Raw genomic sequence first — 20,347 nt, 5'->3', positions numbered from 1 at the left:
GAAACAGGGAAGTCTTTGGGTGCTAAAGAAAATCAGACCGACTATTGCCAGGTCCATTTTGAAGTAGAAGCAATGATACCTTATGTATAAACTAAATGCTGGATTTTTAGTTTTCAAATTTTGACAGGTCATAAATTGTGTTTAGTTTTACACTTTCAACTTCAGAGTAAGGTATACTCAGGTTTAGCATTCTCTACTTAAACTGGGATGAGCTATCTGACCTGTATGATTTCAGTTCTGTTAAGCACTTGGACAAGTACAATAAGGTTTGGAAATCAAGGTCGAAGTTGATCAGATGCAAAAAAGTGATTCTTCCAAAAAATGCTTGCAATTTATGCATAGCTCTGAAAGTGCAGAGTGATTATCAAAATCAATTTTGATTAAAAAAAAAAAAAAAAACGCAACTGTTTCATAGGTATAGATATTCTATCAAAGAAATTTTGTTGTGATTTTGAGTTCTTGCTGCTGAGTGATACTCTGTTTCAAAAATAAATTCAAAGGTTCTTGTTTAATCACTAATAATCCAGGATTACAGAAGGTCCTGGTATTTTATTTTTTTCTTTTTCCATTTTAAAATAGTAACGGGTCTGCTTTAATTAGAAAGGCTCTAATGCAGATTAAGGCATTAGGCAAACTAGAAATCCTCCCATCTCTCAGTGAAATTATGAGAGTGCTAGGAGAACCACTTAGATAATCAAGACGACAGGATATTTCATTATGCCACATGCAGCTAGTCGAAGTACAATAAATATTCAAAACTCCAAATCATGAACATTTGAGACTTAGTAGGTAGTCAAATAGCCTATGATTTAGGTAGCAGATCTTGCAAATCTTCAGCTGAATAAACCTGATGAAGCTAACGATGTGAACAAAAGTTTGACAGATTAGAAACCTAGCACCAGCAGCCCACAAATAATAGCTCAGTAAGATTTATTTCTCCTTTATTCTATGCAGCACCAGTCAAGGTGGTGATCTAATTGGATAGAGCCTAGGGAAGAGTGAAATAAACCACAAGGAATGAACACTAAGAAAACACAATGTGATTCCCTTCAAAAGAAAAAAAGTAATGATGACAGTAATGCCCCATTCATCTGTGAGACAAACAAATCATATGAAAAGGGAATTAAAATTCCATGTACTTTCTGTCCAATGTGATAACATATTACTGGATAAAAATGATTTTTTTTTTTTTTCTTAATGAAGAATTCCAGTTTTCAAATCTCATTGGACTGTGTAAACCTCAAAGGATTTTCTGCTCAGTAGCCCAGAATTTGCAGTTTTATTATAGCCATTTAGTCAACCAGGCTTTTATTTCACATTGATTGTTTCCTTGGAAAATTTTTTGGTCTTTGTGAGAGTTTTGAGATGGAAGATGTCAAAGGGATGTTGCACACAATAATTTTTATATATATATATACACACATATATATATATAATTAGCTTACGGTATTAATATAAAAAGTAGGTAGCTGCATCTAATGATTTTTTTTTGAGTAATCTGAACCATCTGCCTCTAGATATTAAGGAGTTCACTCTTTAATCCAGATTATGGCTGACAAACTGGTGTTGGCATTCACGTTTCACTAGTGCTGTGCCCTTGAAGAGCTGCTGTGGCTGTAGAAACTCTCTTATGACTGTCAGTTTTGAAAACATTTTTTTGTTTGGCTTGTCTTTCTTGTAGTTGTTTTCTTGTAGCTCTTTTTTTTTTTTTTTTTTTTTTTTTTTTTTTTCTTGAGGAGAGGATGGCCTTCCTAATGAAAAGTATGTTGAGCAACCAGGTAAAGAATTTGGGACTTGGAGGTGGAGGGGAAGAAAACAAGGAAGAAAGCACTCCTTCCGACCCAGCAGCCGCTGCAGGAATGACCAGAGAGGAGTATGAAGAATATCAAAAGCAAGTGGTTGAGGAGAAGTGAGTACCTGATGCTTATTACCATTATGGGGCTGATTCTTTGTGACTTTGTGCAGGTAAAAATAACCCAAGAAGAAGACAGACATTCCTAGGGTTAGGGCTCCAAACATATATATATATATATATATATATTTTTTTTTTAGCAGAAAAGCCTTTTTTGGAGAAGCTTTCCAAAATAAAACTTCACCAACTGTAAATGATAAACTATTGTATTCCCCCTTCTCCCCCCTCATCCTACAACTCTTTCCTACACTCTCCTGCTCTCACCACAGCTTGATGTGTTGGATTAATTCTTAATTGGAGTTGCCTTATATATAACACTTCTTTCACATGTACAAAGGTGGTTATATTGTAGTAGTTGATTTTAAAATCCATATGATTTGCTCTCCTAGCACTCTATGTGTAGTACACTTTACATGTATAATTCTTTCTTGGTCCATGTTTATCATGGCAGACACAGAAAAAGTAATGAGTGCTATGTAAAACAGCTAATATCTATCTAGACATAAGTTTTAAGATGGTTATTTCTTCTAGTTGCATTTTTAGTTACTTTTCCTAAAATCTACTTGAATAAAGCAGAACTTTTCAGATGATTAAATGTCATGAATGTAATTTTTTTTTTTTCTGTAGTTATAATCTTCACCACTTGTTATGTTCCAATATCAAAACAGAAGTAAAATAAAGGACTTTTAGTGTAAGTCAAATCATGCATAATTTATAATTGCTTTCTTTATAAGAAAACAATTGACTTTTAAATCTCAGGTGCATCTGTTCTTCTAATGATCAATTACATAATGGTTGTGTAAATCCTTCACGTAAGATGATTATAGGTGAAAGGCTAATGACTGACGGAATTTGAGGTATCCAGGTCTGTATTTAGCAGCAGCTGTTTCTATCATAAAACCTTGAGTGGGTAATACTCATTTTTGAATAAAATGCAGAATTTTTTGCTATGTCTTTTTGTCACAGGATATTTGAAAGAGAGAAAGTCAAACCAGGATTCCTGGAATGGGAAGAATGCAGGAAAAACTATTACTTGTATGAAGTTTTCAAGTGTGGCATGTCTGTTACATACAGAAATGTATTGAGGAGTCACTGCAGGAGCACTTCTGAAAGTACAATTTGGAACTACAGTAGGAACATCTGCAGTACTTTCAGAGAGAAGATGTGGCTGAGGATAGCACATGCTGTGTGGTTATGTAAATGTGTGTCAGAAATCTTCGGCACAGGCAGAACATCTGCTCAGGGGCTGTCTGGATTTTACCCAGCTTTCAGCTGTACAGAGTGGAGGTCAGGGATGTAAAGTGCCTTGCTGGAGTCATACTCAGGCACCTTGATACATGACTGTCCTGTCTTTTTTTGTTGTTGCTGTTTGTTTTGTTTTGTTGTTGTTGTTTTGTTTTGTTTTGTGACTAACCCACAAAAATTCAAGGACTGCTGTTTCTCAGCAAAGTGCAGAGACAAACAGCTGGCTTGTGCCAGCAGTTTCCAGCATGGTTCTAGAGTTTGTCTCCAGCATCAAAAGAGTTTAAAAGCGGGGGGGGGGGGGCACCAGTTTGTGCTGTACATCAGCTCCTGGCTGTCATGCAACAACCCTTATATCTGCTTCCTGTAGCCACAAATCTTCACATTCCTGGGAATAACTAAATCCTCCAGAACAACAGGGTGTAAGATCAGGGCCCAGGCAATGGTGGAAGATTGCCAAGTCTTCCTGTGATGCCAGAACAAGTGAAAAGCTCAGATCTACCTAAATAGAAAACCCCCTCCTTCCCCTGAGCCTCACAGAGCACCCAAAGGGATCTGTAACATCGCAGGGAGCACTACCCTGTGGGAACATATCCCGACACCAGCCTGGGCCAGTACGGGCTCCTGTGGAGAAGGAATGGGCAGGAGAAGAGGAAGGTTGAGAAAGAAGGCAAAAATGTGCAGGAAGTGCAAAAAAAAACCCTTTTCCCAATCATCCCATCTATTACTGGATGAAAGAAGTTTAAGATGGCTTGCAGTTGATGTGAACTAGTTCTTTTAAAAAATGAGAGAGAGGAAGAGTGATGCAAAAACTCTTTTGTGGAAGCAGAGGAAAGGTTATATTTCATTCCAATGTGACAAATTTTCAACATGATAAAATGGAACAAAACAATTTTGCCTGAGAATTTCTATGAAGCTTCTTCTGAAAAAAAAAATAAAATCAAATAAAAATCAAATATTACCAGAAATCATCTTTGACAACACACATTTTGAAATAAATATCTAAGTAATCTAACAAAGAATTTTTATGAAGAATCTTTAAATTGAATTAAAGCATTTTATAAAATCACAGGCAAAAGAAGCACTTTTCCACAGAGAGAAGCTGTGGAGTCAGTTGTTATAGGATGCTCTGAAGCAATAAATGATTAAGAAAGGACTGGGAAAATTTACAGATGACAAAAGCCATCCAAAGCTATTGAAGATGATGTAGGGCCAATTTCCAGCTCCAGCAGTCCCTAAAGTAATGCATTTAGGAAGCTGGACGGTTATGATACAGGATGCCTATCCTGCTCTTCAATTCTGTGTTTGTCTGCCACTGTCCACTGTTGTAGACAGGACTCTAGGATAGGTGAACTTTTTGGTCTGACCTAGAAAAAACATTCTACCATGGGTTTCCAAGCTAGAAGAATGTCCTGCTTGCAGAACAGGAACATTGCCATCACTGTGAGTGCACCTGGTGGGATAAACAAGGAACAAGCATAAATTTTCTGCTTTGTGTATTAGAATTGCTACAGCGAGCGATAACAGCCTGTACTGACACAAACTCCAGACAAGCAGTATTTCATTCTTCATCGTACTTAAGGGAGGTGCACTGAGAGCAAGCTTGGGATTCAGGAATTTGAGCCCCTGAGCATCACTTTGTTGTTATCACTCTTTTTGTGCCTGTGAGCAAGTTACATGACTTCAGGAATAACTTCTGCCATTGTAACAGACAGTATTTCATCAGTATCTTGAAGAACCTTTTTTTTTCCCCCTTTTTTATTTTTTTTTCTTTTTCTTTCTGATTTCCAGGATGGAAAGAGATGCAGCCTTTGCACAGAAAAAGGCAGAGAGAGCCTGTCTGAGGGTTCATCTGAGAGAAAAGTACAGACTCCCTAAGGTAAGCCTGTAGTTTGTGACTTCACCTACCTCAGTGGCTGTTTTTAGAGCAGACAGCGCCCGTGCAGAACTCCGAAAGCAACCAACTGCCTTCGTTAGCAAGATCCTTGCTGCAGCTCAGTACAGAAGCCAAGGTGGACACAGCTATGGATTTTCCTAGTGACTGCTGGTTTTAGACCCCTTTTTTCCTTCTCAGTAGATGAATTAAATAGAAAGATTCTTGTAGTAATCTCTGTAATGTCAGATCTGAAATAGGAGACCTGGCAAGCTGGACATCTGGTCTGACTGAGCCTTGCAGCTAGTACTTATGTTCTTAAATCAGCAACATACACCAGTTAAATAAAAAAAAATATATAATAATAAACCAGAAAGTAAATAAGCAAAACTACTGAAAACTCTTCTACAAGCTGTACACTTGAACTCTCCAAACTTCTGAGTGCTCATTTGTATTATCGTCTTTCAAGTAGGGCAAACAGTCCATTCTTTATTTCTTTAGTGCTGCTTTTCCTTATTGCTGCCTTATTTTGCAATGTATTCCCAGAAAACAAAACAAAACATAACAAATATATAGAGATAGACATCAGAAGCTGCAAACAACTGAAATGTGGAGGTTTGTTAAAAGCAGGAAGCAGCCGTGATAACTTCTGGGTCGTGGCAGAAAGCCCAGGTGGCAACTTAGGTTGCGAACAGTCAGTCAGTCTCTTCTGTGGGAGTGAATCAGAGGAATTTTCTCCACTCAGGGTTGTCAGAGGAGGTTGTTACACCATGCACAGTACTCCAGGGCCATGGGGTATTTAGCCAAGAGTTGTAAAGGACTTTCAGATTATGAATGGCCATACTTACCGAGGTACTCTGTCTGCCATTGAATCTCAGAAGATGGCAAATGTGAACATGTTTTCAAAAAAAAACAAAAAAAAAGTCTCCATAAGATATAGATGGGAAAATAGATCAGTAACTGACTTATTTAAAGGAAATGTGGGGAAAACGGGGAAAACTACCAAAGATAGCTAACAGATATATGGACAAAAATCATGTGATGGGAAGAAGAGTAAAAAGACCTTTGTATCAGACAGCCCAACCTTTCAAATTGATCACCATGCTCTGATGAGATGACTAATTATAAAGGTGAAAATGATTAGTTTTAGATTAAAAAAAAAAAACACCTTTGGTCAAATTCCTTCCCCAGAGGCTCTTTGAAAAAAACAAACTGTAGTGGAACGGGAAGGAAGGTCCATGAAGTACTAAATATTTAAAAGCTAGGAGAAAAAGGACAGTAATGATGAGTCCTCACAATGGAGAGGGTAAGCAATAAGATTTTTGCGAAAAATCTGAGCTGTTTAACATATTCAGTAATTAGCTGGGGGAGTTCAATGTACAGAAGTGTTAAGGGTGTTGAAATTAAAACTTGCTTAAGCAGTTACAGGAAACGATAATGATAGTGAGTGAATGGGCAGTGAAACGCTGCATGAGGTGCACTGCAAGAGTAGTGAAAGAAGAAAAACCCGCCCTATCTCTGCATGTTATGGATGGGTGGTTTCAAATGAACTGCTACCAGTCAAGAAAGAGATCTCAAAGTCATTGCAAATGAGTCACAGAAAACGTCAGAGGAGTCCTCACTGGTGTCCAAGGGGAAATAGAAATTTCAAGAATCATTAGGAAAGGGATAGACACCAAAATCAGAAAACATTATTAGGTTACATCAGCAGTCTTTAACAACTTGAAACTGGAATGCAGTTTTAATCACTCTGTCTTAAAATGATAGGAGAACAACAAAAGCAATCTGCAGTTTCGGATGGCCTTGGCACAAGCATCGGTTAAACGTGCCTGTGAGGGGATGCAATGGAGATGTGTCAATTCATGACCACTGTAAAGGAAGTAAATAGAGAACAATAATACACTATTTCTAAACATCAGATGAAATCAAAAGTATTCCACAGAAAGTTTCAATCACTAGTGGAAGCCTGAGTGCTGATGTTAGGTTAGATACCTGTTTTCTTACAGTTGTTCGTAGTTGTTAGATTAGATGAATCCCATCCCTGTGCCCTAAGCTCTGACTTTTGTTGTCTAAATTCCTTTGAATATACAGTGAAAATATGAAATACCCCCCCCCATTGTTTTTTTTTTTTTGTTTGTTTGTTTTCCCCAAAGGACAAGGAACATTGTTTTCCAATTCATGCAATATCTCCCTGTCATCCTGAAGCATTTAATGGTACTCTGCTCAAACATCTGTAAAGTTGAAGTTACATTTAGTTCCCATTCATTTTGAAGAAGTAACTGAAGACTCATGTGTGCAAATTACTACCATGCACTTAGGGACTCCCTAAAATTTGAGATTGTTCTCTGGGCCACAGAATTGAAAGCCTATGAGTTAGTTCAACCAAGTGTTTTTTGGCATGCGGGTGTTGTCCATTAGTTATGCTTTTCCATTTTATCCAGAGTACGCTGCACTGTTTGCTCCAACACAGAGAAAATAACTCGTGATTCTGTGCTTTGAAAGATTGTTTTTATGTTTATTTCATAGGCTTCTTCAACAGGCAGGAAAGCAGTAGTATGGAACAGTGTTTGCTCAGAACTGCTACTGCCAGGAAATGTTAGTGTTTTTAAAAATTTAATTTATATCCCCCAAGGAAGCATTTTCTTCTTAGCAGTTTTGGAGCTTGCTAATATTACTGCTACTTGCCTGCCAGCTCTGAGTCGTTACTGTTTATTTTCTGGTCAGTATTTCTCATTGTTTTGCTGGTTAATTAAAATTGAGGAAGGTGAAGAATCCATCATATGTACACTTAGCTGCTAAAAAAATTAGCACTTGATGCAATACAGCCACTCAGGGACTCTGTCATCAATGGAAAGAAACGAGCATGAAACCTCATCTAGCCAAACCTCCAGAGAGGTGTTTAAGGTGGAGTTGGCTCACCTCCATGCATGCCTCCCACAGAAGGGGTCACATTGCTACGTTAGACTAGCTGAAGTTAGGCAAGAAGCATTCCACCCCTAATCCATAAAACACTGGTTCTTATAGAAAGAATCATAGAAACACAAGGTTGGAAAGGACCCACAGGATCATCTAGTCCAACCATCCTTCTATTACCATTACTACCTATTACTAAAATAGCAGTAAGCACAAATGAAAGCTTAAGAACACTTTCTATTACTATAAAAATAAATAATTTATACTCTGCTTTAGCTGAAATTAGCAGAACAATCCCATCTTTCACTCTATGCTCACAAACTTGAGCTTGAACCTGAACTTAGTGAGACGCTGGGGTGTCCTAAATTTCTGGGCTCATTGCCAGCTTGGTTTTAAGAGGAGAGTGCAGGTTGTGATCTCAAGTCTTACTGACAGGACAGTGAACAGCAGAAGATTTGAATGGCCTTGCAACTTTTGGCCTTGTTTATCAGGCACTGTAGAGCACTGCAGTGAGGAAATCAATGCACCAAAAGGCTTCGATGTCTCCTGGAGAACAAGGAAGTTTGTCTTTGCTTGAATCAATGCTGTCTTAAGCAGTGTTACAAATAGTTCCCAGAGACTGTGTAGTTTGGACTCTTACAAGGAGGGAGAAGAATATTTGTGTCTTGAGTTTACTGAATTTCTCTACAATGCACATGCATAACATTTATTCATTCTATGCTCTGGTTTCTCATCTATGGTTCAGCCTAGCAAGCACTGCAGCTCTGCATGAGGTGCCCATGACACAGCTTCTCCAGTTGGCCTGGCAGATTCACTGGGTGAAGGGGGGAAGCTCAGGAAGCACTCCCTTCCCTGGGTTTGTCCTGACACAAACAGCAGTGGCTGCACTCCTGCAGCCTGCTGCCCTGCAGGCAGCCTTCCCTCTGCTGACCCCAGGCTGCGTCTCTCCCTGGGCTCGGGCCTGTGCAGTGGCACTGAGTAAAGGTCACTTCTGGAAGGGCTTTGCAGACTCAAGTTTGTGTAGCCTGCTTATTCCCCTATTGTTAAAAAGTCATGTGAGTTCTCCCAGGAATTACTGAGCCTGAGCACTAGTGGTTTATATGCTATTAAACTGCTCTTAGCCTGGTTACTCTTTCAATGCTTGCAAAGGATTTCTTAAGAGATTTATTCTTCCAGCTTCCTTAAGATGTGCTTCAGGTACAGTTATGTGAAATACAACTTCAGTGACTTACTGAAATTTTGTCATTTGAGCAAATGCTTCCTGAAAATGCCTCCTGGCTGTTGCCTGGATTTCCCTGTTTGCTTTTACCTTCACAAATATTGTTATGACCTTGTGATCTGTGTGGTCTCTGTGTTTTTTTTTTTTTTTTTTTTTTTTTTTTTTTTGCCTCTCCTGTAGTCAGCAGATTTTGGGGCTTGCTGGTCCATCAGTCACATGAAGATATGGATTTCTCTGTGTTTTGGTGGCCCTTGTCGTGTCACTCAGCTTCCAAATGGGATGAACTCAGTTGTGTTTAACTAAAGTCCTATGTTCTTGCTCTGTGATGCATAACTGCAAAGGTATTCAGGTGATAAACTCCAAGGAATTTCAAGAAAATTAAGAACCCATATTCTTCATTGATTTAGAGCCCAGGTAGATAGAATTTTTCTTATTATACCAGTGTAATTACAATATTCTAGCAGTAAGTAGCCCACATTTTCCAGCCCTTTCTGTTCTGGGATGAGACATTTAATTGGGATGATGGCCCTGGTCAAGGTTGAGAACTACCCATGAAACTTCTCCGTTTCTATATTAATTAGGCAGCAGCAATGGGATTAATTATGAACAGGAAGTCCAACACACTCAAAATATTCTCCACTAATAAACTATTAATACCCCAGGGTATTTCATTTGTGATTGCTCAGGATTGCCATCACAGAGGTCATGTAACAGCAGGGAACACTGAGTCACCCCAAGGCTAGTGGTGACCCAACTTAAAGAAAAGCTGAAGGAAAAACCTTCCCAGGAGCTGCCGAGTCCTGCAATTTTACCTTTGTCAAAGCACAAGCATTGCAAAGTGCTTGTGCAAGGCTGAAGCTTCAATGTCTTCTGATGTCTACCAGAGGAAAGTGGTTTACTGAAGTGAGGAAGAAAAATGCAAGGTTGCACGGCTACAGACCTAGAGCACTGTGTTCAGCACTGGGGTCCCCAGAACATGGATGTATTCGAGGGAGTCCAGAGGAGGCCACAAAGATGATCAAGGACTGGAGCCCCTCTCCTATGCAGACAGGCCAAGAGAGCTGGGGTCGTTCAGCCTGGAGAAGAGAAGCCTCCGGGGAGACCTTACAGTGGCCTTCCAGTACTTAAAGGGGGCCACAGGGAAGTTGGGGAGGGACTCCTTGTCAGGGGTGTAGGGATAGGACAAGGGGGAATGGCTTTAAACTGAAAGAGGGGAGATTTAGATTAGATATAAGCAGTCCTTACTGCAGTTTTGGCCTCAGCTTGCTAGCCCCTCAGACACATTACCTGGCCTGATCCCTGTACTGGGATCAAAGTCAAATGTAACTGAGTAATTTTAAAAACTATCCTAGAGTGTGTAAGGAATAAAATTAAATAGGTATGCTTTTTCTGTGGAAAGCACAACTAAATACTAGAACGTTTGCAATCATCTCTGATGTACTGTTTAAAGAATTACCTACTAAAACATCAGAAATGCCAGAAGTAAAGGATTTAGCAGTGAAACAATTACAAATTAGGAAACAAATCAGGAAACCTAGGCTCAGAAAGTGATTATATAATGTAAACACCAGTTATAAATAATGTATTTCTTCTATGAGGCGGTAGATGCTGTGTCTAACCCTGAGCTGTCGAAGGCCCTCTAGTGCCATTTTCATAAAACTACATCACTCTTATGTGAAATCACAATTATTTGCTTGAACCTAAAGGCAAACTTTGCAATTTGGTTGAAAAATGAATGAATCTTGTGACTTAGATAAAATCACACCATTTGTATTTAACCAGTCTGGTAGGCCTCATTCATAATCTGAGGTGAAAAATATTTTTTTTCTCTAGCTTTTAAAAACTTGTCTTTTTGCAAGCAAAACCAACCAACCAAACAAACAAACAAACAAAAAATAAACAAACAATAAAAAAAAAAATCAGGGGAAAATATTCTGTGGAGAAAGCCTTGCCTAAGCTACTTCCACTCACCCTTCCCTCCAAATGTATAAATGTTGAACAAAGCTTTCATACGTAAATTTGAAATGAATACAGTTCTACATAAAAACTCATTTCAGATCAACAAACTCTCTGTAAGGGCATTGGGCTTTTAAAATTATCTGAAGACATTCAGTTTGTCATTTTCAAAAATGGAGGACTTCTGCCACGCCTATTGCTTCTCATATAAGTGCCCCATTTAAATCAAAGTATGATTGGCCTTCTGCGGGTTGCTCCCAAGGCCACACGCTTACTTGTACTTGTACTTGTACTTACACTTTACTCTTTTTCACTGCCCAGAGGTCTTGGTATTATGGCTGAGTGTCCCTTTAAATAGACATACATGTCTGCACTGTGTAGTCTGATGTTTCCAGCAGGTACCAGACCTGCGTACCTCCTACAGGCTGCACAGGCCGTCTGCAGGGCATCGGGCCTGCCTGGGCTGAGCCGAAGCCACTGAGCGCCTCAGCTCAGCCGTGCAGTCCTGATGAGGCAGTCAGACAGACAGACAGACTGTGCATGCTGCCTGCACACAGCACAGGGCCCGAGGAACGTGCAGGATACATGCTGTGTGAATAAAGCTGATTTTTTGTTTCTGCAGGGAGTGTGTTAGGGAGCAGTAGGCAGCTGCTCACAGCTATAGCCTGGCGTCGGAAAGTCTAGCCAAACATAACTCATCTTCAGATTCCCTCTGAACAGAATGTCCAGCCAGAAGAGAAAGAGTGCATATATGAGAGAAATGTGCATATATGTTAGCTCTGTGCATGACCAGTGTCATACATGGGATATAAGGAGCATCCACCATGCTATTCTGTATTAATCAGCTGCAATATACCATTTGTTCTGGGCTGCAGGTACTCAGCAGAATGACAAGAACAGAAAGAGGAAAAAAATATCCTGGGGGTGAGTTTAATTACAGAAAGATTAATTATGCAAAACAGGGAAGTACAAGATTTTAAGTGGTTGATTGGATTGTTGGCCTAAATCTCTAGACATTAGTCTAGATAGTGGACATGTAGTAAAATCACACTAGATCATTTGTTATGCTTCGTTTTCCTTTTTGGAAGCATGTGCTGAGACAGCTACTGAACAGCTTTTCCCCACATCCTCTTCACACTCCGTAAGGCCCTAAAAAATGCTTCTTTCAAAGGCATAACCACATACCCAGCTCTCGCATAAAAGCCAGAGGAGCAAGGTGTCTGTGGTTTTGGAAGTCTCCCATCTGCAGTGCTCTCTCCAGTTCTGGGTTGGTGTTAAGGTCTCTGCAGCTGCCCCTGGCTGACCTCCTACCAGTGCGCTGCTGCCTCATCATGCCCCGTCTCCAGCAGGATTTGGCTGTGGTACACACTAAGCATAGCTTCAGTAACAAGTACAGAGGACCTGCCTCTCAGGGAGGACAGGAGCTCTAAGCCAGCAAAGAATTTATTAAGCATATACTTTGCTTCTCTGATTTTCAGTGGTTTCAAGTAATTTAGCAGGACATGCTTTTCTTTTCAATTTTTTTTTTCTACTTATAGAAAATACTTCTACATTTATTGCATGAAGGTCTCCTTTCTTTTCACCAACATTTATGAAAACAGGAAAAAAATAAAAGATATTATTACATACGTAGCGTATGTCCCTGAAAAAAAAAATCAATTCTATGACACAAAATTATGCCAGCAAAATGCTCTCAGACTTGTGATAACGTAGACCAGCTACATTAGTTATTCTGAAAATTGCAAGTCATATCAGGTAGCGCATTATGGGATAGAAACTCTGAATATTGCTAGTATCATTCACTAGCACACATTGCAAAGGAAAACATGAAACTCAGAACTAAGCAGGGCCCCCTTTTCAGTTCAAAATCTAAAACTCCATGCTATCTGGGACAGATTTATAAGAGAAAGCAGTCCCTTAATGAACCTAATCCTATTAACAGAATTGTCAACTTAGGTTTGTCATCAGAAAGATGTTTTTAGCCGTGAGACATTTAGTCTGTGGACAACTTTTGCCTCTGCAGAGTACTCAGTGCATCACCTCCATACAAAACAAAGTGCATTTTTACCACTTGTTTGAACATCCATTTTGAACATTCATGCCAGCTGATTTCATTCCACTTGCTTTCTTGTAAACTGCTTTCTACACACACAGCAGGGCAGGGTCACCTTAGCATAAATCTGGTATCTAAGATAGGGTGAAAAGAGATGTTACACCATATGCTATGTTTTGCAAGCTAGTGATTTGATCTCATCTAGTTTAGTTTTGTTTAGAGGAAGGCTTTCATCTAAAATACTAGTAGTGTGGGACTAGACTGAGCAACTCCACTAACTATGGAACTTGAGAAACTTCATTTCCAGAATCAGGAAAGATTCAGTAATTACAAGTAAGTGCAATAGAGAAGATCAGGCAAGAAAAGAAGATGGTCCTGGTGAGTTTGTGTCTGTGGGAACACAAATTGCTTTCAGCATCCTTTTATTTGAAATTTGGAAATCGCACTATCCCCTCTGTGGTTTTCCTGAAGACCTGTGTTTATGGTCAGAGGAGTGTCATCCAAAAATGTATATGCTAAAACCTCGTTAATGCATAGTGATGCAAGTAATAATGTGTGTTTAAAAACAACAACAACAAAACAAACAAACCAACCAACGAACCAACTAACCAAAAACACTACCCAACAAAAAACCCTTTTATTCACTTCTTGCCTTCTACTTCATCCTGCCCGGTGCCCTATCTGTGGTCCCAGCATGGCCATGGACATGGCACAGGAGAGGCTCGCGGGGAGAGGCCAGGTCAGCACCATGATGCTGCATCACTCGTGGTGGCTCCTGCTTGCAGGTCAAGTTGTCGGTGAGCTCTGGTTCTGTACACAGCTGGTACGCTGCAGGGGACAAGAGACAGGATCAGGTCTGGGTTCTCCTATCTACTGGTCTCTGTGTATAGGCACAGGTAAATTTTATGGCAGGAAGATAACCAAAAGGAAAATTACGTGTCACTTAGTGATGCTGGAAAACAGTTTGGCTCCACTGGGGATTAGTCAGTAAGCTTTCATCACTTTTGCTTACAGACTTGATAAAAATAGACAGCCTGTTTTCTGCTTACAGCTGCCTGCCACATTTGTACAGAGAACTCAGAGCTGGATCGCTCCTGTAACAAAATGGATCTGGCCGAGTCTGATCCATTGACCCGCATTACTGCACCAGGTGCATAATCAGGGTCAAAGAACACTCCCAGGCACTCAGGCTCCAGCATCTGTGCTGCTGAATTGTCAGAATAGTGTCTGTCCCAGTTTTGGCCTGGGCACTCTCCCAGGCAGTTCCCAGGGCTGGTTTGGGAGCTGGGACAGGCATTCCCAACAGGGAGTTAGATGGGACCACCCTGTTTTGTAGGGCAAAAAAGCTCAATAGCATAGCCATGGGTTGTTGCAGGCCAGCTGGCCTTGGGGCAAGAGACCAGCACGAGGTATATTTAATTTGCTAGGAATAGATGTTGTTTCTGTGTTCTCAGAGACCCTAAAAGGGTGGCTGAGCACTTGCAGAGACCTGGAGACTATGGAGATAGGAGAGCTAATTCACGAGGAGACAGACGATCCAGCCTGCTGTAGGTTTACTAAGGGAAGGGGGGCTTTCTGTGTGGCTTTGTCAGAGACCCCCCCAACCTGTCCTATCCACTAGCACTGCCTATCTGGATGCTGTCTGTGGTCCAAGATGGGTGTATTCTGATGCAGGGTAGTGCCTCCATCACTACTGCAGCCGTACCTGGCTTTGAGCGAGGTACAGTCCCCACCTGTGTGCATGTTGGGACAGCAGGGAGCTGCAGACCCTGCTTGCACTCTGATCCCAAGCTGCTGCCTGCAACTAACAGACATAATTGTGCATTTCCGGCACCGCATTCCTGCTCTGGGCTTCTGAAAGTGTGTGCTTGGAGCTGCATGCTCACCGTGTACGCAGATGCTTGCAGCAGCATTTACCTGACTTTAAGAACATTCTGTGGGAAAACTGTCTCATCTCTTCTTGTGAGAAAGCAAAGCTTGTTTCCACCAGGCTTAAAAACAAACAACAACAACAAAACAACCTCCCTCCCGCCCCCCAACACTGGGTAAAATCAGATATTTAAGGTAACATTTCCATTTAAACAACAAAGGAACAGAACCAGATCTGACAACTTTTAGAAGAAAAAAGAAGAGGCAATGCATCTTGCTGGCTTCTTTGCTTGCTGTTGAGCAACCCTCCTGTGTTGGAGCTCATATTGAGTCTACTCAAGGCCAGGCTATATATCAAGAGGATAGAAGCAGGTGGAATTTCAGTGACTCTGGCAGAATTTTGCTGCTTTCAACCACATCTGGATACATTCATCTTTGGTCAGAGATCACTTTGAAACCCCAAACTGTGCCATGCATCACATCTCAGACTTCAGCAGGACAGGGGACATTGCTGCAAAAACATGCCAAACAGTAATTCAACTCGCCAACATTGCCTTCATGTGCATTGTATGTCCATTTCTCCACAAAATATATGCTAGCATGCAGTGATGATAAATTATAAGCAGTTCTAAAGGAAAGAAAACGTGTCATCGGCTGCTTAGGAAGACTTCTTCAATAAGTAGCCCAGTATCTTTTTATCATCCTGTACTGTGATGTGGGAGAATTTCAGAAGGAAAACTCCTCTGATAGCTATTGCTTGTGGATTAAAAGCTTAAACTGTTGCTCCTGCTACACAATCAATAAAGAACACTTCTGCTGATTGGGATATTGTTACTAGCTCCCACAGATTTGATGGCAGCAAACCATATTCAACAGGGTCAAGAGATCTCCTTACTCATTTTAGCTACATGATTGAGTAGCATCAATCATGATAAACCTCTCTGTATTTTTCAGAAGAAATGGGGGAAATCAGATTAAAGGGAAGTATAGTTATTACAAGCATAATGCTGTGCAAGTAAATGTAACAGTAAATAGTGGCTATGCAGTCAAGCATACCCGCCTGCTTGTTCTTGCAAAAGCCTGAAACTACACAGCCATTGCTCATATACATCCTTCCATTCACCCTTGCATTCATTCATTCATGCAAACCCAAGACCCCTCTCACTCTCAAAAACACCTCCTGCTGACAGCATTGCTACTTATTCATATCAGGCCTTTGCTGCTGTCATGCTTCATTTTGGAGATGTAATGAAGCATTAATGCTTATCTTTGATGTGTGAACTGTGTCAAAATATCCTGTTCTTCTGTGCTCAAGATCCATCAGAATCCACAACAAAATGTGAACAAAATCGCCATTGTTTGAAAAATTGACATAGCCCCACTGATAGAGTGTTTCAACAGGCGGGCAGGAAGCAAGTGTGCCTAGTGCCTACTGCATCTCAGCCCTTTTAATTGCTTAACCAGTTCCTTCTCTTGTCTCTTTTTGCTTTCTCAGACGTGCAGCAAAACTCCATCCTTTCTTTTGTTAAGTCCTCCTATTATCCCACTTACCAGCACTACAGCATTGCTCTGATTATGTGCCAGGTATCCCTTGCTCTTCGTCATGACTTGGAGTGCCAACCAAAGGCCTAGATAAGGTTTAGACATGGTCTGGTGAAGATGGAGACCTTTTATCCAGTAATTCTAAGTTTTCTTACACTGTGTGACCTTCGTATTGTGCGAAGTTCTAAGTAGAAGATACTTCATATTAAACACTCAAACTGGGCAGGCTCCTTTTATAGTTCACTGAAAACCCAGAAAGACCTCAGTTGTGTCAGAAATCCTATTTGCATTAAGGCAGCTTTCTTCATGCCCCTCTGCCAATGCAAAGGGTCTTAAAAGGGGAAGGTCATTTACTGTCTCATTGCTAGAACAGTGAGCTGCTACAGGGACTTGGCATTGGCATGGCCAAGACAGAAACTGCAGGGCCTGTGTCAAACCTTGCTGAAACCAGTTTTTGATAATCACCAAATCTCATCTCTCCCTTACTCTCTCTCGATTGAAACTGCTGCAGGCCATTTTCCAGTCTATTCTCCTGAGCATGTCTAGCTATTAAAATTGCAGGTATCCAGATGAAATGCTCTCTGTTTTAATATAAAATTTTGTACAGTTTGAGCATTATCTTTTTTTTTTATTATTATTATTGTTATTTAATTGCTGCCTAACAGAAAGTATATGAAACACAAAAGTAATAGCAACCTTCCAGATTGAAACTCCAGAACAGGAGTAGAAAAGAAGTTTCACAACTAGTGTGACTTCAATGAAACTGAAGTATTGAACAAAGTGCTACTGATATACTTGTGGGTTTGTGGTAGACCTTAGCAGAGTGAGTTTTTTGCAGACCTCATTGCATACATGTGTATAGAGCACCTGATTTGGGAGGGGCGGGGAGGGGGGCTGCTATTCGTTACGTAACTGTAGGCGATAGTCAGGCATTGCATGATAGTGGTAGATAATTCAGTTCTGGGGCAGAAGAATCTATTCATGACAGCCCTGTTGCTACAACATGTTTCAATGCAAATATCTAAATGGTGAATTTACTTGCTGATCCATTCCCTAATACAAAAGGTAGAAAGCAGTAAAGCTGATCAAATAAAGCCCTGTGGCTATTAGGCTTGCATTATAAATAGGACCTATTTTTACTTTAAGCAAAATATATTTCATTTAGCAGCTCAGATTCACGCTGTTTTTAACTGTCATTTATTTTACCTTCCCAGCTGTAATGAAAACAAAAAAGTAGTCTATCAGGCCATCAAATGCCATACTTATTTTCATATAATGAAATGGATGGAGGATTAACAGCAATCTGTCAATAGCCTGAAAAGAAATGGCAGAAAAAGTGAGTTTACTTTCTATATTAGGTAAGAGGAGCTTACACCTACCATGATATTCCAGTGGCCAGTTTCTAGGAAGTTGACCTCCGTCACTCAGCACCTGCATATATCTGCCTCCAGGGCAGCTTCCAGCAGGCCACTGGAATACCAGCGGTTTTCTTCCTGATCTTGGCTTGGGTTCTACAGACTGACACACCGCCTACTTTTACCTGAAAGCATTACAGATTCACAGCTACAGCTATCCTGGCATGCACATGGAGCACAAAGTAGCCTTTTATTTAAAAGTGTAGTATCTTAATTTGCCTATATACATACATACATACATACATACATATAAGAAAAATTGCAAAACCCAAAGCATCCAGTGCTGAAGGGAAGGGTAATCAAGATGCAGTCCAAAACTTGTGCATGCTGGCAGAAGAGCCTGGGCTGTTCACCTTCCTTCTCAAGGAGGTAACTGCAGTGGGACAGCCGCATGCCTCATGGAAAGACTAAGCCTAGTCGTGAGCACCCTAACAAGGTGTGCCAGGTACTGCTGCCCTGTGGGCAGGACCCACACCAACCAAACTAAACAACCAAACAAACGAACAAAAAAGAGGCTCTTTAGGTCCTGGGGAAGCAGAAATACTCTCATGTACTGCTTTTATTTTGTTTTGTATCAGAGTGAATTGGATGAGAATCAAATACAGATGGCTGGAGATGATGTGGGTTTGCCAGAAGACCTTCAGAAGATGGTGGCAGAAGATCAGGTAGAAGAAGAGGACAAGGACTCTATCCTGGGACAGTTGCAGAATATTCAGAATATGGACATGGATGCGATCAAAGAAAAGGCACAAGCCACCTTCACTGAAATGAAACAGGCTGCTGAGCAGAAGTGTTCTGTGATGTAGAAGAGGCACTGCTACCCCAGGGCTGTGAATTCAACCTTGTCTCACGGGAGTGGGGGGTGAGGGCAGGCAGAAGAATGCACTTAGCTCTATAGCAGTAAATGTAAATATAAAAGAGAGGGAGAGAGACTTTAAAACCTCCAGGGGGTCAAAAATTAAGTGCTGTGACTTGCTTAGTGCAAAGTTAGAAATGATCCTAATTTTTTAACATGACATTTTTCCATGGGAAAAAGATGGATTAAAAAAAAAAAAAAAAGGGGGGGGGGGAAAGATGTGCCTTTTTCCATTTTTTCAAACTGATCAAAATGCTACTAAATGTGTATTTTGTAATTAAAATTGTGCTTCTGTTGCATAACATATAGGTAATCACTCATTTAATACTGCTTTCAGAAGGAAACATATATATATATATGTAATAAAATGTCTGTTTCAAACATTTTGAAAGAAAACCAATATTCAAATGTTGATGTTTTTTGCAAAACTTTTTTTTTTTTTTTTTAAAAAAAAAAGGTTTTGAACACCTCTGTACTACATATAAAAAAGCATAAAATGCTATAGCTTGGGACAATAATGTCATTGTACATAGGAATGAGTGGGACTTTGCAGGAAACCAAGGCTTGGTAAGCTATCAGTGAACCACGAACAACAAGCAATGCAGACTCTTCCAGGCTGCTCCAGTGTCGCATCCTGCTGGTCTTCAAATGCAGCTCAAATCTAAGCTGTCAGCACTGCCCCTCTGCTTGGCTTCTGTGTGAGCCAAATTCTGGGGCTTGAATACCAGCATGTAACTTGTATAGTTCACTGCATTTACTCTAGAAGTTAGCTCCAGGCAGAGGTAAACATAAACCTGGCCTCCCTGGCAGACTATGCCCAGGCAGTGCACCCAAACCATGAGAAAAAGCGTGTCTTTCACTGGTGTTGAATGACTGAGTCCGCAGGACAAGCCAGACCCATTTCAACAGCCTTAGGTTCAGGACCAAGCAAAATTTTTTTTTATTATTTTTTTTTTTTCCTGTGGAGAAGCTAAGCGGGTGCTGACCCGACAGCTCCCACTCCCCAGCAAGGGGGACTGATACTGGGTAACAGCTAGAGCAGCCCAGCCCCACATGAGCACCCAGCTGGCTGCCTGTGCCACTGGCCCAGAGACCCGAGCAACCTGGGCCAGCACAGGGCACCTCTCTGGCCCTGTGCTTAAGGCAGATGTGAACATCGATCTGTCTCTGCACTTGCACGGCAATGAGTTACCATGCATGCTAATCCATACAGGGGCCATACTGCTCTAACACATGGCTGATGCATACCATGCTGCTCATGAGGAGCCCAAATATTCTGTGAAATGAAGTACTTTGTAAGTTTTACAAGAGATAGTCTGTGAATGAAATATGCAGGTGATTGTGTGTAGCACCTTCCTACAGGTTTATAAGTCTCTCTCTTTCTCTGTCTCCACCAAAACAAGTAAAAATATTCATTCAAAATGAATAAATGCACTAAATATGATTTGTCTCCTTTCTTTCTCTTTCATTCCCTCCTTGCTTCCCTTTTTTCCTCTC

At 40.6% G+C, this 20,347-nt stretch overlaps 1 protein-coding gene across 1 annotated transcript; it reads left to right on the top strand.

The window, feature by feature from the left end:
- The first annotated feature begins 1,742 nt into the window (after nucleotides 1-1,742).
- On the top strand, nucleotides 1,743-20,109 carry CPLX4 (complexin 4). The gene is made up of 3 exons (XM_068665473.1): nucleotides 1,743-1,909; nucleotides 4,946-5,033; nucleotides 18,573-20,109. The coding sequence occupies exons 1-3, from the start codon at nucleotides 1,743-1,745 to the stop codon at nucleotides 18,798-18,800; spliced, it is 483 nt and encodes a 160-aa protein (XP_068521574.1). The 3' UTR covers nucleotides 18,801-20,109.
- Nucleotides 20,110-20,347: the final 238 nt, after the last annotated feature.

This window comes from Anas acuta, chromosome W, assembly GCF_963932015.1.
Source record: "Anas acuta chromosome W, bAnaAcu1.1, whole genome shotgun sequence".
In the NCBI taxonomy this organism is placed as follows: Eukaryota; Metazoa; Chordata; class Aves; order Anseriformes; family Anatidae; genus Anas; species Anas acuta.
Note: the sequence above shows the minus strand (reverse complement) of the source record. Positions and strands in the feature narration are given on the sequence as shown.

What these genes read in the sequence shown, in the direction of transcription:
- CPLX4 (XM_068665473.1), top strand. Translation starts at nt 1,743, where the DNA reads ATGGCCTTCCTAATGAAAAGTATGTTGAGCAACCAGGTAAAGAATTTG. An exon ending in AAGCAAGTGGTTGAGGAGAA is followed by an intron (nt 1,910 to 4,945) that starts GTGAGTACCTGA and finishes TCTGATTTCCAG; the next exon opens with GATGGAAAGAGATGCAGCCT. An exon ending in AAAAGTACAGACTCCCTAAG is followed by an intron (nt 5,034 to 18,572) that starts GTAAGCCTGTAG and finishes GTTTTGTATCAG; the next exon opens with AGTGAATTGGATGAGAATCA.